This window comes from Bactrocera neohumeralis, unplaced genomic scaffold (genome assembly GCF_024586455.1).
Source record: "Bactrocera neohumeralis isolate Rockhampton unplaced genomic scaffold, APGP_CSIRO_Bneo_wtdbg2-racon-allhic-juicebox.fasta_v2 cluster11, whole genome shotgun sequence".
NCBI lineage: Eukaryota > Metazoa > Arthropoda > Insecta > Diptera > Tephritidae > Bactrocera > Bactrocera neohumeralis.
The window spans coordinates 13,716,357-13,734,047 of NW_026089624.1; the positions used below are offsets into that span (position 1 = coordinate 13,716,357).

Sequence of the window (17,691 nt, forward strand, 5' to 3'; positions counted from 1 at the left end):
GGTTAGGAACGTTGAACATGCCAACCCTATAGTTCATCCGGAATTCTTTCGGATTCGAAAGAAAACATGTCGATATTACATTTGCAAACAATGTGCTCAAATTTGTTTGAGTGATGATTAAAATATAAACATTCGACAACCAACTGGCGACCGAATTTTTTTCAAGAGATATATTTCAATTAGAGAGATACATATTGAGTGTGCTCGCGCCTTGTAGCGGTTGCGGGAGAACTCTATTTTAAAATAAATTTGTAAGGCGTTATAAATGATGTAATGTATAAATATAAATATTTATGACAACATAATTTTGTTTCAATAATGTTATTTTACCGATAATAATTAGATAGTTCGAAAGAGAAAATCCGTCTGGCGTCTACCGTGTACTTTCAACTTATGTTTTGTTTTTGTTATGTAATATTGTTTATCTTGTTACAAAAAATATATTTACAAAGGATATACTTTATAATAATTGACCCATAAGAAATTATGATGAAAAGATGACTGTTTGAATGTACAAATACGTTTTCTACAAGAGATCTCAAATTCATTTCATTTACAAACGTTTATACCTTTGTTTTTCTATAGTTTCCAAATGAGTTCGAAAAAACTAGTGCCATTGTTTAGTTTTGTATTTCATCCACAATACGTAGCTTTTTGAAACATGTAAATATTGTTTCTCGTTTGGTTTTTAAAAGCATTTTTCCGAAAAATGTAAAACTGTGAAATTCGGACGGTTTTTTCGCATAGGCACCTTTATTTGGCCCGGCACTGAAAGGGTTAACAACAATGACAATCTTTAAAAATATTATTATTATGTATTTTTTTTTTTTTTGATTTATGTTACCAACTCAAATAAAAGTTTTATATTCGTATATGCCTCTCAGTTTTTCCATATATTTTTGAAGCCTTTCTAGGCTTATATATCATAAACATTTCAAATCACTTATAGATGGTCCAGCTTTTTTCGCGTTTTAGCGAGAAAAACGAATGACAGTTAATTTTATAATACATATACTATATTTTTAAAAATATTTAAAAGATACATACATGTAACACTGAGTAAATTGGTAGACGAGCAATCTTAGGATACTTAGTTAACCATTTCTTAATTCCGATATATAACAAAAATAAAAATCCAGGACATGGCAGTGTTCGTTTCTGTGCGTTACATTAAAATAATACATTAATAATAAACAAGAAATTGCTGTGTTCATATTGTGGTGATATAACAATTTAAAGTGGTTTTTGAATTAAAATTTTGAAGACTAAAAGAAGTTTTTGGAAACCTCTAAAGTGCTCCAGTTTTAGATTAAGTATAATTTTACAAATACGGCACTTCGCAAAAGAAAGTGGTGACGTAATAATATGGAAATGGACTCTGTGGGATTTATGGTACACAGCAAATACCTTCACACATGCTAAGGCGTATAGATGCATATAAATATAATGGCGTTTTCTTTTCTCTAAAAATAGTTGCATTTATTCTGCCCTATTCTTGGGCCTTATTCTTGGGCTGTCATTTGCATTTTACTTTGTTAACTTTTCTCGTTTTTTATAGTTATTTTTTTAAATCCAAACTTTTTACTAATTATAATGAAAAAGCCAACATTTTCGTTGAGAAGAGAAAACGCTATAAGTGTTCGGTGAAATTAAATTAAAGTTGACTAATTATAGTTTGCTAAGGCTCCATTCAAATTTTAAAAAGTAAGACTATAAGTACTTAGAAGTAGGAACCGTTTTGTCATGTCTCTAATCAATTCAACTACAAAAACAGCAAATGATGAAAACATTGGTAATGATGAACATTATAATATTGCCGAAGACAAAAATCCACAACAAGATCAGCAGCAGAAATGCGAAGTACAACTAAAGACGCCCAATCGTTATCCGGAGCAGCGTAAAAAGCTTAGAGTTTATAACAACGTAGCGTCAGATTACATTGTACCAACAAACTTCCGTGGTGTGACATCAACAAATGTGAATGACGCTATGTCTGTCTCACATAAGCAACAGAAAAAAATGGAGCAAAAGTACGACAAAATACCGTCAATAACCCAGTCTGGACAGCAATCGCCACCATTACATAAAGAGTTACTAAAAATTAAACCATCACCACTACACCAACAGCAGGAACAAAAGTTCCAACTTTATGATACAAATGACAACTATCGCAGTTGCGACTTTAATTTTAATAGTAAAAAAAGTTCCACACACATTTGCAGCACTAGCAACAATACGAACTATGATAAAAATGGTGACTGCTTTGGTATCTTAAGTGAAACCAACAAAGCTTACATTGATGAGAACTTTAGCAATAGCATCAGTGAACGACTCGATAATATCGGGATTGAATCTGTCCAAGTTGGCGCAGGGCCTAACTTAAGTGCAAATAATTTACCATTAAATGGCGTCAGTAAATCTTTGAGAGCACTCGATTCTGCACCACAAACCGATAGTATGGCATCTATCACCAGCGAGCAGCAACTTTGTCAGTTGTACAATTCACAGCAGCATTCCGATTATATAATATCAGATTATATGGAAAAGATAGCGACGCGTATTAATTTATTAGATACAGAGTTAAAATTTGCTTGGCGTGCACTCGATTTGTTATCTGGTGAGTATGGTAAAATCTGGGCGCGGTTGGAAAAACTCGAGAAGATCTCGTTTGAACAGCAGTCAGTTGTAAACAATTTAATAGGTTTAATAGCACTTAAACATGAACAGCAAGAACAAAATGAACAACAATCTGATTGTGTGACACATTTAAGCTTTCTTGATACCTCAAAATCTACCGAGAAAAAAAAGCTTACACCGTTCGATTACTTGCTGCAAGGTGAACAATTATCGATGTCTAATTTGGTTGAAGCCGAACAACAGGCAATTGTCTTGAATAATTCAGCTGCTATACTATTGCAAGATATTGATACGGAATGCACTTCCAAACAATATAATAACTTGTTACAAGAGCTGAAGAACGATACATTAGATGCGCTGGATGCCGTACGAATAAACAGCGAATTGGAAGCGCTTGACAAGTTATTGCAGCAACAAACAAATAATATATACAATTCTGGTGAAATAAATGCCATACATCAGCACTTGCGAAATGAAAACAAAATCGGCCATAATAACCATTTCCAGTTATCAGCAGTTCGGCGTGATCGCCAACGTAAATATGAGCACAAACTCGCTGTAATGGTTGATGACGCTAATTTGTCGCTGAAAAAACTATCTGATTGCAATGTAAACAGCTCGTTAGTAACGTTGAACTCATTAAACCGACAATGTCTAAAAAATCAGCAAGTATCAGATATATTATCGGAAGAAACCAAGTCACATCAAGAGCCAAGTTCCCATTTAAGCTGGCTTAACTCTACGAAAGTAACAGATTCCGATCTTTTACAATATTATCAACAACAACTGTTGGCAAACGATGCCAAAAGTGAACTGTCTCAAGAATTTCTGTGTAACCGTAAACTTTTGGGGAAACTTACACAGACAGAAAGTTTTAACAGTTTAGGTGAGTTTGAAGGCAGTTGTAATGAAGCCACTAATATAACAGGAAGTATGCAGAATTTGCCGAAGTTAGATGATGGTATATTCGCTGTGGCACTGCCGACAACAGCAATTGAGACAAATGCATCAGTATCGAATACACGCTCAACGCACATCAGCCCGGAAATTTATTGTGATTCGACTAGTAGTATACGCGAAAAGAAAGATTTTGTGACAAGAGATATGGATATGAATGATTTTATTAGGAAGGATAAGTTTTTTCAACAAGTGGCCTCTAAGCAAGGCGAACTCTTGCAAGCGGCTGTGCCAATAGAAGACACGGGTGGAACAATAATATCAGTCGATATTAGACACAATAGTGAAGTGACCGAAGACTTTTATAAAACACTTAATGAGGCGTATCGTGATGACACTCTGAATACAGAAATTTCCAATGTGGAAAATTTATTGCAACATAGTGAAGCCACAAATGAACATATACTGAGCAGTTTGGGCACGCGTAGCAATTCAGCTTTGGATATAATATGCGAAGACAATGAGGAGAGTGGTATTGGCGCTGTACTTTCAAAACATTCCGATATAGCTAAATCTCAGTTAGTTTCAAAAATAGAAGTTTCATCAGCACAAGCTTTTAAGGCTTGCACAACGACAACGGCAACAAACACAAAAACCACAACAATAGTCGCAAGAAGAACGAAAGACGCTAAAAAACATAAAAAGAAAAAGCATCACAATGACGAGATGGAAATGCTGAACAATCTGAAAAGCGCGCTTGCCCAAGCTGCTGCCGTTCATACATCCCGTCCTGTATTACCTAAAAAAACGGCAATGTATTCCAGTTTTGCGTTCACCGAAGAACAATATGTCCAAAATAACTCAAATAATGGTGAGTACTATTCAACTGCTTCATCTTCGGAGGACGAATACAGAGCTAAAAAAGTTCACGGAGCTCAGGATCATTATTGTAATCAACTGAATGAAGACAAAACCATACTCCTCGACAGCACTGGAGAGATATTGCTAATGGAAATAAATAAAATACAAGATCTTCAAGTATTAAACTCCGCACAAATTCTCACACTACGCACACTGGTTAAAAAAGAGCATAATTTTTTTGAAAAAATACACCAAGTTAATAAGAATCTTTTATTACTGCTTCTGAATCCGATAACAATGGGCGAGGAGCTTCGTACACTTGGAAATGATAAAATACGAAAGTTCGAAAGAGTTATGAAAACCTTGGAACGTAATATAGACACGCTGAAAAAATTAGTTGGCAGCTCCTTTGACGACTATACACGGATGTACTTAACCGATGATGAATTGGTGCTGATAAAAAAAACAGAAAATAATCTGGCTGATGATAATGAAGCTGTGTCGAATATAATGACAACAAAAAATAAAAAACTAAAAAATTCTAAGAAAAAACAAACAGAAAGGAAAGAAAATCTAATTGGCGATCTTGCAGATACACATCGGACACAAACAATAATTGATATAGATAAAATTACACCTGTCACAAATAGTTCCATCGATTGTGATAAGGCACACTTTGACTATAGCGCTCATTTACTTCGAAACAATTCCAATTTGGATGAACAACTAAAAATTTTAGAAACTCAAGAACATGAGATGCGCCTTAAAAAATTGCATGATTCTACCATAAGCCCTACAACCAGCAACAATGATATTATAAACAATAAAAGTGGTCTCGGACAGAAACCACAATGCAATTATTTGGCTGGCATGGATATGGAGTCGGAGCATATGCTGTTACAAACAACAAAAGCAACACCTAATAGTCAAGATAAAACATCGAGTCGCGCTACTTCGGTAGCAACACTTTACAATAATGATGAGTATATAAAGTCGCTAAAGAGAAGCCTGGAGCGACACAATAGCATGCTTTTTCTTTTACATTTACAACATCCGGAATACCAAAGCAAAACCAAAGCATATCAAGACATTTTGGCTTTGGACATTGATGGCATACTCTTAGCTGATGTTGGTGGGACTCAAAGCCCACCACCGCCAGCGCCCTACGATGACGATGACGCAAATGCAGCCATTGATAGCAATAACGATGATGCTCAAAAAAAGGCGACTTTGCAGTTGGTAAATGATGACACCGTTGCAGGTATAGCTAACCTATCGGTACCATCAATAAACGCCTTAAATCCATTTCATACACATAGCGCTTCATTTGATAATGCACAATTAGAATTGTTAAATACGGGACCAAAACAAACGAAATCGAATTCTGGCCTTTCATCTAAAAACCGTTTGTCAAGCTGGGAGAAGTCCCTCAACTCTACGCTATACGGAGTTGGCGTTGTTAGTACGAACGCTGATAAAAACAATCCATTTCTTAATAAGCGTATGAGTTTGCAGATACTAATGTCTGAAGATTTGGAATCAGTAAATAGTAGTGCCACTAATTTGTGTAGTTCGAGGTTGAATTCAAAGGCTTGGATGGCGGCAGATCTGGATTCGGATAATGGTGATTTGAGTTTAAATGATACTAGCTTTACTGAAGCAGAACTGGAGATCACAACACGTGCCGTTACCATAGCGACTGCTAATTCTGTTATTCCAACGATTATTAGTACAACTAATGCCACCTTTTCCAACACTGGCGATAAAATAAAGCAAAAAAATAATTTAATGCCCATACAGCAAGCAACATTATCGACGGAAAATAATTACCTGTTGAATGAAGAAAATTTGAACTATATATGTGAGTTGTCTAAAAATATGCCCATTTGTTCCGTCTACGAGAGCAAATCCATTTTCAATAAACTCAAAGTTGGCACCATGGATGAGCATGTACGTACTGTCGATGAAGTCCTTGAGTGGGGTCATCGGCAGCGACAACGGCAGACACCAAAGAGACAGCAAAATGTAGCAAATATGTTAGGTGATCACAACCGGCGTATGCCGGATCTTTTGCGCAGACCTACATATACAACTACGCTTGGAGGGGTCGGAAGTGCCACTTCCGATAGCACAAGTATACAGTCTGAGGGTAGGTGTGAATCATCCCAAACACTAAAAGGACAACTTACTGATCGTCTCGTTTATTATCCAACATCTAATGATATTAAAGATTATAATAGCTGCAATAATCTAAATTTTTTGGGTAAGAATCATTTGGAGTACCCTTATCAACATCAACCTCATCAGCAAATGTCATATAACCATGGTTTAAGCTGCTTAGCTCCCACCAATTTTTCTAATTTGTCAATAAAAAAGGCAGTAAACACACATCACCAACATTACATGCTACATCGTTCTTCACCAGCCGACAATGAACAAAGCAATCGGATTTTAAAACAGAATAATTTTAACGGTTCTCGAAATTATGTATTTCAATCCAAACAGCACAAGAATGCAGAGTTGTCCACTCCCTATGTTTTACACGGAGCGCATTATGATGCCGAATCAGCACAAGATATTGACATAGTAGCATCTTCAACGTCTGCCGACATAGTTGGTTTATCCGGTAGTGAAACAACATCAAGCACTACATTTAAAGTTTGGAATAAGTTTACTAATTTTTTGCCGGACAATTTAAAATTGAAGCGATCTTTACGATATGGTCGTTCTCGGTCATTGCCTACGGGCTATGACAATTACTCGGAAGATAGAGCACCTTTTCAAACAAGCCAAGATGATTGTTACCCTTTAGTTGCTGGTCACTTGGCATCATTCAATGTGTCTCGTGAGAACATGGGACATAATCGTAATGTGTCATTGCATAAAGTGGCTACGGAGCCAACAACAAGATGGCAGCAACAGCAGCGTGGCAATAAACATTCGCGTAGCAGTTTTTATTTTTCGAAACGTTTCTATAAACTACCCACAAAGCTGGTGCAGCATGCTACTCATCCTGGTGCAGTCCCCGTTGCTAGCACAAGTACATCAGACATAATTGCTGCCCGCAATTTAAATTGCGGTGATACAACTAACAAGACTGTAGCTGGTAACCATAAAAAACGTTCAAGGTTTTCAGCGACTGTAAATAATTTAATGCAGAAAGCCAAAACTGGATACAGGCGTCACAGTTTTGTAGCTCGTGGAATAACGGATTCTCGTGCTGCGGCTATAGTATATAGTGTATCAGATACAGAGGCGGATGTACCCAGTTTTAATTCTTCGGATAATGAGGGCTCTATAGTTAGTGATATTGGAAATTTTAGTACATTTTCAGTGGATACTGACGGACGTGATGATGGATGCAATACTGAAATATATGAGGCAAATAAACCTCAACTTCAATCATACGGTATAAAGTTGTTTAGTAAAGAGATTGGAGTCAGAGAAGATGATGACGGAGACAACTATAAGGGAGTTGTGTCTTCCGATGTAAAAGATAGTGGGCTGAGTGATGTTAAGGATAATGAAGAAGCTGGCCACATATTTGGGCAGAATGAAATTAAGGAAAATGAAATGCGTGATTTAACCGTCAAAGTGACTCCTTCGAATACATATATAAGTCACAAAGAAATGGTTACGGCAGATATAAAGGAAAACAAAGTTCTTGATTTACAGTCAAAAGTATTGAAACCACCAGATCAATATATAATTACGATTACGGGAGGATTTAAAAGTCTGCAAAATCAAGTTGAAACCAAATTACATAGTGCAAATAAATTAGTTTTAACAAAAAATAATTCAAAGGCGATGGATAATTTTCACGTCTTGCTGGACTGTGTAAGAACTCATAATCAAATGACTTCGTCTACTGTCGTGGATAAGGAAGAAGGGAAATATAATAATGATGGTGTTTTAAATGAAACAGAAGTACCATCAATAGCTGTGACATCAGCTGATAACTCACATCCACCACTATTACTGATAGCAGAACCGATAACAAGTGAGTTTGCTAATCGAAGTTTGGCAGCACAACAGTCGCTTGATGGCTCTCTAGGTTTAATTGAAGAAGATGACAATCGCAGTCAGCATTCTTTCCGCACGCTGTCGTCATCACGTCGTCAAAGCACTGAGGATAGCATTGATACAGATGATGAATACTTTTGTTATGAGCTAAGGCAGTTGGAAAAATTGGAACGGCAACGAAAAGCTGAATACCTAGATGAAATTGATAAGAAGTCAACAGTAGGCATATCCCTGGTTGATAATGTACGATTGTTTTCACAAATCGATCAATTGACTCTAAGAAGTACCAATTGCTATAATAATTCCCAACATATAAATACATATGCTACATTTGATAATGACAATAAAGTTGTCAATAATACCGGGTTGCAATTTTCCGCTGAAAACGAACCAGACGAAGCTATTAAACAGCTTATGTGTGAAATCCGTAAAGAATTGAAATGTGTTGTCAAGGAAATACCAGCAATAGACAACGTGAAAGCGGAGTCACCATTTAAAGTAGTGACGACGAAATCTTCACAAAATCGCTGCTTTTCCACGAAATCAACTGTCTCAAGTAACTTTGAACGTGTGACAAAAGTTACTGATTTGCATAGCGCATGGCAAGATATTAATGGAGATGATTCGCAACATGGGTATTTTGATATGGATGCTAAGGAACATGCTCTGGAGGAAACTGGTAGCAGTGAAACTATGGATGAAGGCAGTTCGATGAATATATTCGAATGCGCTGATAATGCAGCACGCAATAGATTCGCAAAATGTCATAACCTTCATCAGCAACAACCAGAACAGAAAACACAGCATATAAGTAGTGAACGTGTAGCTCAACATAAGCGTTTTCGCAAACGACGTGATCGCCGACGAATGGCCGATAATAACAACGATAAGGATAATGAAGCAACTAATCATGATCCGCAGCATCAACATATCACTACATTTTCATATTCATCTGAAGAGGAAGTGGCCAGCGGAATCAAACTTTATAAAGAGAAGACAAAAACGAGTCAAGGGGGTGGTAGCAATAGCTGCGATAAGCATAAACAGGCAACCATATCTAGAATTATACCAAATGAAAATGAAAGTTCTAGCAAACCAACGCAAAATGACCTGTTGCTAAATTCTGCTACGAAAGAAAATGTGATGGATGAAGATATATATGTTGATTTTAACGAGGATGATGATGTAAATAATGTGAGTATGTCATCCAGTGCCACACTTGGTCCAGATACACCAGCTGAACTAAGTGAGGAACTGGAAGGCGACCAGAATATTTATAAGACCGTTCCAAGCTATCAAGCATTTAAAAGCAATCAAGAAAGTATTGAAGTATCTAACGGACGTGTGAGGGTGGAACAAAATTTTGCTGATGCTGAGGACGAAAATACCGGGTTAGAAATTAATCATAGAACCGCTCCAACTGTTCACAAGATTCATGAGCATTTAATAAAACGTGAAAAAGGAACACAAGACGACACAAAAATGGAAATACATCTATTAAGTCATGATTCTAGTGCTGAAGTTAGTGGGACGCAAGGTACAAATATCAATACATCAGTACTTGGGAGTAGCAAATGGAAACTCCTGAAAACTCTCAAAGAACGGAAAATCGAAGAAAAAAATTATCAAGTTAAAGCTAAAGACGAGGAATGTAGTAAAGATCGTGAAAAGGTAAGCATTCCAATATTAACACAGAATCTCAACTTGTAAGACGGTTAATCTTAAACTATCATACAGCAGTCCAGTAGGTAAAAGCAATCCCTTTTGAAATCAAGAACTTCAAGTGAATGAATAAAAAGGGTAACTGATGTAATTTATCTACTTCTGGTAATCCAGCACAGTCATTTGCTTCGAATGGAGAATATTTTTTTATTCTATTTTATTTACATTAGTGAGACTTCTAACACTGCTATTTCTTGATGTTGAATCTGCTGCGCACTGAAAGTCGTAAATGAGAATCTTTGCTCTCTAGGGAATTCATCTTTTCTTTCCTCCAAAAGCCGATTTCAAGCCGTGAATTTTAGACCTTTAATTCAAATTATCTAAATAAGTTCTTTGACAGTTTACAGTAAATGCTGGGTACTGGTAGTGCGACTCAAATAAATTCTTTTCACCAACCTAACATGCTGCAACATACAAGGTCTGTCGCAAAAGCAACAGGACTGTTGAAAAAACAACAAAAAATTAATATTTTACAAAAGTTATATTTTTTTATTCAAAGTAGTTTCCTTGTGCTTCGATACAGCGTTTAGCCCGGTCAATTAGCATTTCAAATGAGTGTTTAAGGTAATTTTTCGGAATGTCCTGAAACCAGTGTCCTTTCATGGGCAAATGAAGTTTTTCAAATTGGTAAAAATCACAGGGTGCCAGATCAGGTGAGTAGGGTGAGTGATTAATGGTTAATATGGAGTTTTTTGTCAAAAAACCAGAGACAAGCGTCGACCGATGACACGGCTCATTATCGTGCAACAGGCGCCAGGACCCCGCCTCACGGTATTGTGGTCGAGCACGACGAATGCGTGACAAAAGACGCTTCATAACACCAAGGTCAAACACAGCAATAATCGTTTGGCCAGGTGGGATGAACTCTCGGTGTACAATACCCTCGGAATCGTAAAAACAAATCAGCATTGTCTTTATTTTTGACTTCTGAAGACGACCGACTTCTGATCGTCACAGAAGTCCTCACGACCTTCTTGGAATCGCTTAAACCACTCATGCACACTACTACGGGATAGGCACTGATCACCATAAACTTTTTTCATCATTTGAAATGTTTGAGACGTTCGCGCGTACGGTCAACAGTAAAGTGTGCTCTTCAATTTCTTGTAATATACGTGAAATCCCGGCTGGGGAAATTCGTAAGCAGATTCACCGGAGGACCTTAACATCGTTGGCACCACGCGGTATATCAATTTACTCGAAATTTCTACAAAAATAGTTAAAAACATAAGTAATTTATCATATAACTTTTGGGAATTTAAAACAATAACAAAAAATAATTAAAAACACTCAATTAATTTTCGCGCAAAAATTCTCCTCCTAAAGTGGGTATCAGCTGTTTCTGTCGCACGGCAAACCAGCTGTCTACGCAGAGTTGTAGGTAGCCAGGGACACTACATTATCTGCACGTGCAGTCGGTAAAGCAGTTGATAAGGCAGTTTCTCTTACTTAAGTCTGCCTCCCGGTGGGGGTACACAATGTAACCAAATAGGTATTGGAAAACGAAAACGCGGCACTTAAACTTCAAAATGAAGACTTAAAGAAATCGCTAACCATATATGCAAATGAAACGTCTTCTTCTCCATCAAAATCGACCTTTGCAGCCGAAACAGACGAAGAAGAGCTTGAAAAAGAAACAAATTGGCTATTAAAAAAGAAAAAAAGTAGGGAAAGTAAGAAACGCAAAGCAGATTCTTCACCGGATGTAACATTGAATTTTCCGATTCCGGATGGAACAGCAGCAGATAAAACAGATACAAAAGTAAGCCATCGCCCTCCGCTAATTATAATATCGGAAAATTTTAACCAACCCTTGATGCGTTCCTTGATTATCGCAGATGTAAAAAAATCTTACACACTCAAGCTCACTGGCCCAAATTCCTGTAAAGTAAATCTTTCAGATAGTTCCGACTACAGAATACTTACAAGGAAATTAAACGACTCGAAAATTCCTTGGTACTCGTACGAAGACAAACAATCGCGTGATATACGCGTAATGGTAAAAGACCTTCATCACTCATGTGAACCTGAAAGTATTATCACAGACCTTCAAAAGCAAGGGTTTAAAGTTACGAAAGTCTTAAACATACTTCAATATAAAACAAAAAACCCGTTAAATATGTTTATTGTATGTTTTGAACCAGAGGACATTAAGAAAATTTACGAAATCAAACATATTCTAAATTCTGTCGTTAAACTCGAGCCCATCAAGCCATCGAATCTTTTGCCGCAGTGTAAATCCTGTCAGGCGTTCGGTCACACTAGAAACTATTGTTGTAAGCCACCGCAGTGTGTAAAGTGCGCCGGAAATCATTCAACACTAAGCTGCACAAAACCTGTCGAACTACCGCCAAAATGCTGTAACTGTAGTCAAAATCACCCTTCGAACTATAGGGGATGTGAAGTGGCAAAGCAACTTCAAAAAATTAAAAACGCGACTGGGAAAAATAAAGAGCATAATTGTGAACCAAAACGCTTAAGTACAACCACTTCCACTGCTCCTCAGAAACTAATGTAAATCATCAATCTGGAAAGCCCTCATTTGCCAGCATAACTAAAGGTGCTAATAAAGCTCAACAATGTCTGTCTGAAAATCAAACAAATGCGAATGTCACTGGTGATATTACTGGTAATTTTTCGTTCATTCTCAACAAGCTTAATAAGCTAGAAGAGCAAAATAGACTAACCCACGAACGTCTTACTACTCGTAGACTAGAGAGACAGCACAGCGAAAATAAAGCGCAAAAATGAAACCGATGAAAACTATGACCTGGAATGCAAATGGCTTGCCCAAACGTAGTAAAGAATTAGAGACATTACTCCATGTTGAAAAAATTGATATTTGTCTTATATCAGAAACTCATTTTACAAATGAAACTTTTGTTAGATTCAAAAACTACAAGACGTATTGCTCGAACCATCCAAATAACAATGCGAGAGGGGGGAGTGCCATAATTATCAGAGATAATATTCCCCACTACGAAGAAATTAATATAAGTATCCCAAAATTCCAAACTACGCCCATACATATCGGTTGAATCTAGTTTCGGAGAAGTAAGCATTACCGCAATATATAGTCCACCTAGACACAATATTAAAATGGACTTGTACACAGAACTTATTTTAAAACACCATGGGAAATTCATCATGGGTGGTGATTTTTACGCAAAACACTCACAATGGGGTTCAAGAGTTACGACACCGAAGGGGAGAGAGCTATTTAAAGCTGTTACGGCTACTGGATGCGACTTCATGTCTACTGGCAAGCCGACTTACTGGCCTTCCGACACAAGGAAATTACCTGACTTGATCGATTTTTTCATCACTCGACAAATATCCAAGACATTCATTACTATTGAAAATGGATTGGACTTAAATTCGGACCACTCGCCAGTATATCTAATCCTAAATTGCCATCTAAAAGAAATCGACAAACCGCCTTATCTCTCTAATAGACATACGGATTGGGAGTATTTCAAAGTGATGCTCGACAAAAATATTGATTTTGAAGTAAATATAACAACTCAAGATATCTTAGAAGATGAAGTTCATACGTTTACCAAAGCTATTCAGGCATCGGCTTGGAAAAATACTCCTGTTACTAGACAAAAAAACTTTTATATTAAATATCCATCGGACATTTTAGATCTCATAAAGAAAAAGAGAAAACTACGCAAAAAATGGCAAATCATGCGATTTCCCCAATATAAAACAGAACTCAACAATGTAACCAAGCTTCTCAGTACTAAAATAAAGTTATTCACGAATCAAAATATTTCTAATTATATTGACAAATTAACGCCAAACAAACAATCCGATTATTCTCTTTGGAAAGCAGTAAAAAATGCTAGGAAACAAATGCACCCCTCAAAAAGCCAAACGGATCCTGGGCCAAAAGCGACGAAGAAAAAGCGGAAGTTTTTTCAGAGAAACTCACTAAAACGTTTAGTCCTATTCTGTTTCATGGAACTTTACCTCAGATGGAAGGATCGCAATGCGTAGAAGAAATCCAACCAGCAACAATTAAAGAAGTGGAAAATATAATTAAAAGTAGATTTTAACCAAGAAAAGCTCCAGGTTTCGACTTGGTGACTGCTGAGGTACTGAAGAATCTAACGCGGAAAGCATTAGAAAAACTTACATCGATAATAAACGCTTGCTTAAATCTCAGATACATTCCATTGTCATGGAAGGTATCTGAAATCATTATGGTACAAAAACCCGGAAAAAGCGCACACTAAGCATCATCATATCGTCCAATCTCACTGTTGCCTATTTTGTCCAAACTACTTGGAGTTGTAATTATAAAAAGACTTCAGAACATAATTGAAGAAAATGACCTTATACCAATTCATCAATTTGGATTTAGATCGCAACATTCTACAATCGATCAAGTTCATCGAATAACAGATATAATTGAGGATGAGATGGAAAAAAAGCAAATTTGCGCGGCTGTTTTTCTTGATGTATCTCAGGCGTTTGACAGAGTATGGCACCATGGCTTACTTCATAAATTAAGACTTATCTTCCCACAGCATCTAACTGAGCTACTTGCCTCTTACCTGAGCAACCGCTACTTCAGAATCAAGCAGGGACAATCATATACTAAGCTACAGCCGATAAAAACAGGCGTGCCCCAAGGAAACGTCCTGGGACCACGCTTATACATTTTGTTTACTAGCGATATGCCTACGCCGCCAAACAGTACAATCGCAACATTTGCAGATGATACGTGCATCATTACTACTGGTAAAAATGTAGTAGAGTCGTCGAACAGAATGCAGTCTTCAATCAACCTAATTGTAGAATGGGCACAAAAATGGAATATTACTCTCAACGAGTTGAAGTCAATACATATAAACTTCACTAACAAAACTGATACGTATATCAACTTATATATTGGGAATGAAGTAATTCCCTACTCCACCTCGGCGAAATATCTTGGTTTGACGTTGGATGCAAAGTTAAAGTGGAAGGAGCATATACAAAGAAAAGTTGCGGAACTCAAACTAAAATAAAACAAAATAAATTGGTTAATCGGCAAGAAATCACCTCGAACAACCTCAAATAAAATTTTAGTCTACAATCAAACGTTAAATCCCATTTGGACATACGGAATTCAGCTATAACGCTGCACCGTTATACATCGAAATGGTGCAAAGATTCCAAAATAAAGTCCTGCGAAAAATTGTAAATGCCCCGTGGTACATACGGAACTCAGATCTACATCGTGATCTTCACATAAAAATTTTTCGAGAAGTCATTCGCAAAACGGCATCGAAACATGCCAGGTTGCAACATCATGTAAACGCTGAAGCCCGACAACTAGGAGAGGCTAGAAATAGCAGGCGCAGATTGAAAAGAACAACGTTCCATGACCTTCTAAGCAAATAAAAAATATTATAATATTTAGTTTAATACAAAGTTTAGTTTTGAAAAAGTTTCTTAATAGAGCTTTTATTGTTTTAACGTATAAGTTATGAAAAATATTGCTGGTTAGTACATTTGTCACTAGTTGCAATTCGATTGAAATGTAAAACCATATCTTGTTACGTTTCAATAAAAAAAAAAATTGAAATGTTTCAGTAAACGTTTTCCCAAGTTTAAAAAAAAATTTAATATTTGCTCTTTGCACTTTACGACCGATGACCACTTTTTGATCGATACCATCGATTGTAGTTATCCAATTGTCTTAAAATTTTTATGAAATGTCAACAAGAGATCATACATTTCATTTACCCACCAATAGGTGGCGCCATTAGAAACAGTTATATTTAAAAAGTTCTGTTTCTTTTGCGACAGACCTTGTATTTCCCTGTTCAAGATATTTCTACCGAATTTAGATACAAAATATGAAAATTTACGATTTCATTTCCATCACCAAAAGTAATAATTGATTTAAATACATCAGATCGACAAAATTGTTGTATTTGGAAATTAATTTCGTCAACACCTACATTTGTGTCCGCTAATGTAACACGATTACGTAGTCAGGTATGATCCAAATAGTTAATTTTTTTCTTGAAAATTACTCTCAATAATTTTTTTTTTCGTGAACAGCACTGATGCACAAATTTGGCAATTTATTGCGTTTCTTATTTAGTTGCAGTCTATTCTACGTTCCTAATATCTTGCAATTGTTCAGAATATGTTGGTGCTGATGAATCAATTTGAAATTGTTCGCGTATATTTATGGCGAATACAAATGTTTTAACACAAAAATAGCTATAGTTTAAATATTCGTTAATTTAATTGGCTAAAGTAATGCAAAGAATGACCGGTCTGTCGGAAATCACCCGACAGTAGTAACACAGCAAACTCGAAAAGGTAGTCATTGCCGTTTAAATCTTGAATTTTTGTGACCAATGCTTTGAGAATATTTCTGAGCCATTATGCACTCATCTCAAATTATGATTGAACTTTTTCTCAATACTGCATCTTTTCCACCATTTTTATACTCTCGCAACAAAGTTGCTAAGGAGAGTATTATAATTTTGTTCACATAACGGTTGTTTGTAAGTCCTAAAACTAAAAGAGTCAGATATAGGGTTATATGTACATATATACCTAAGTGATCAGGGTGACGAGTAGAGTTGATATCCGGATGTCTGTCTGTCCGTCCGTCCGTCCGTCCCGTCCGTCCGTGCAAACTGTAACTTGAGTAAAAATTGAGATATCATGCTGAAACTTGGTACACGTATTTCTTGGTTCCATTAGAAGGTTAAGTTCGAAGATGGGCAAAATCGGCCCACTGCCACGCCAACAAAATGGCGGAAACCGAAAACCTATAAAGTGTCTTAACTAAGCCATAAATAAAGATATTAAAATGAAATTTGGCACAAAGGATTGCATTAGGGAGGGGCATATTTTGACGTAATTTTTTTGGAAAAGTGGGGGTGGCCCCGCCCCCTACTAAGTTTTTTGTACATATCTCGGAAACTACTGTAGCTATGTCAACCAAACTCTATAGAGTCGTTTCCTTCAGGCATTTCCATATACAGTTCAAAAATGGAAGAAAGCGGATAATAACCACGCCCACCTCCCATACAAAGGTTATGTTGAAAATCACTAAAAGTGCGTTAACCAACTAACAAAAAACGTCAGAAACACAAAATTTTACGGAAGAAATGGCAGAAGGAAGCTGCACCCAGACTATTTTTAAAAATTGAAAATGGGCATGGCGTCGCCCACTTATGGACCAAAAACCATATCTCAGGAACTACTATACGGATTTCAATGAAATTCGGTATATAATATTTTCTTAACACCCTGATGACATGTACGAAATATGAAATCGGTTCACAACCACGCCTTCTTCCAATATAACGCTATTTTGAATTCCATCTGATAAATGACGGATAATGAAATCTCGATTATCACTTTATCATGCGAGAGTATAAAATGTTCGGTGACACCCGAACTTAGCCTTTCCTTACTTGTTTAATTACAATTTTATTAGTTTCTATGTAGCGTTTGGTTTGTCATAAGTGCTTGTGCGTTCTACACCCGTCATCTAGTAAAGTAGCCGAAACGTCTGTTGATGCAATTACC

The 17,691-nt window shown here is 36.6% G+C and overlaps 1 protein-coding gene across 19 annotated transcripts in view; it reads left to right on the top strand.

The window, feature by feature from the left end:
• The window catches only part of LOC126766081 (uncharacterized), a 187,821-nt gene that overhangs the window by 74,583 nt on the left and 95,547 nt on the right, over window positions 1–17,691 (top strand). For 10 of the 19 annotated variants that reach the window (XR_007668699.1, XR_007668698.1, XM_050483790.1 and 7 more), the window contains exon 1: window positions 1,675–10,089. The exons of 3 other annotated variants lie outside the window; for them this stretch is intronic. Coding sequence is in view for 14 of the 16 variants with exons in the window: in XM_050483790.1 (XP_050339747.1) it covers window positions 1,744–10,089 (8,346 nt within the window). In the remaining 2 variants the exon portion in view is untranslated. Of the gene's footprint in view, window positions 1–1,674; window positions 10,090–17,691 lie in introns of those variants that run through there. 6 more of the 19 variants (XM_050483780.1, XM_050483782.1, XM_050483783.1 and 3 more) reach the window with 3 other exon arrangements.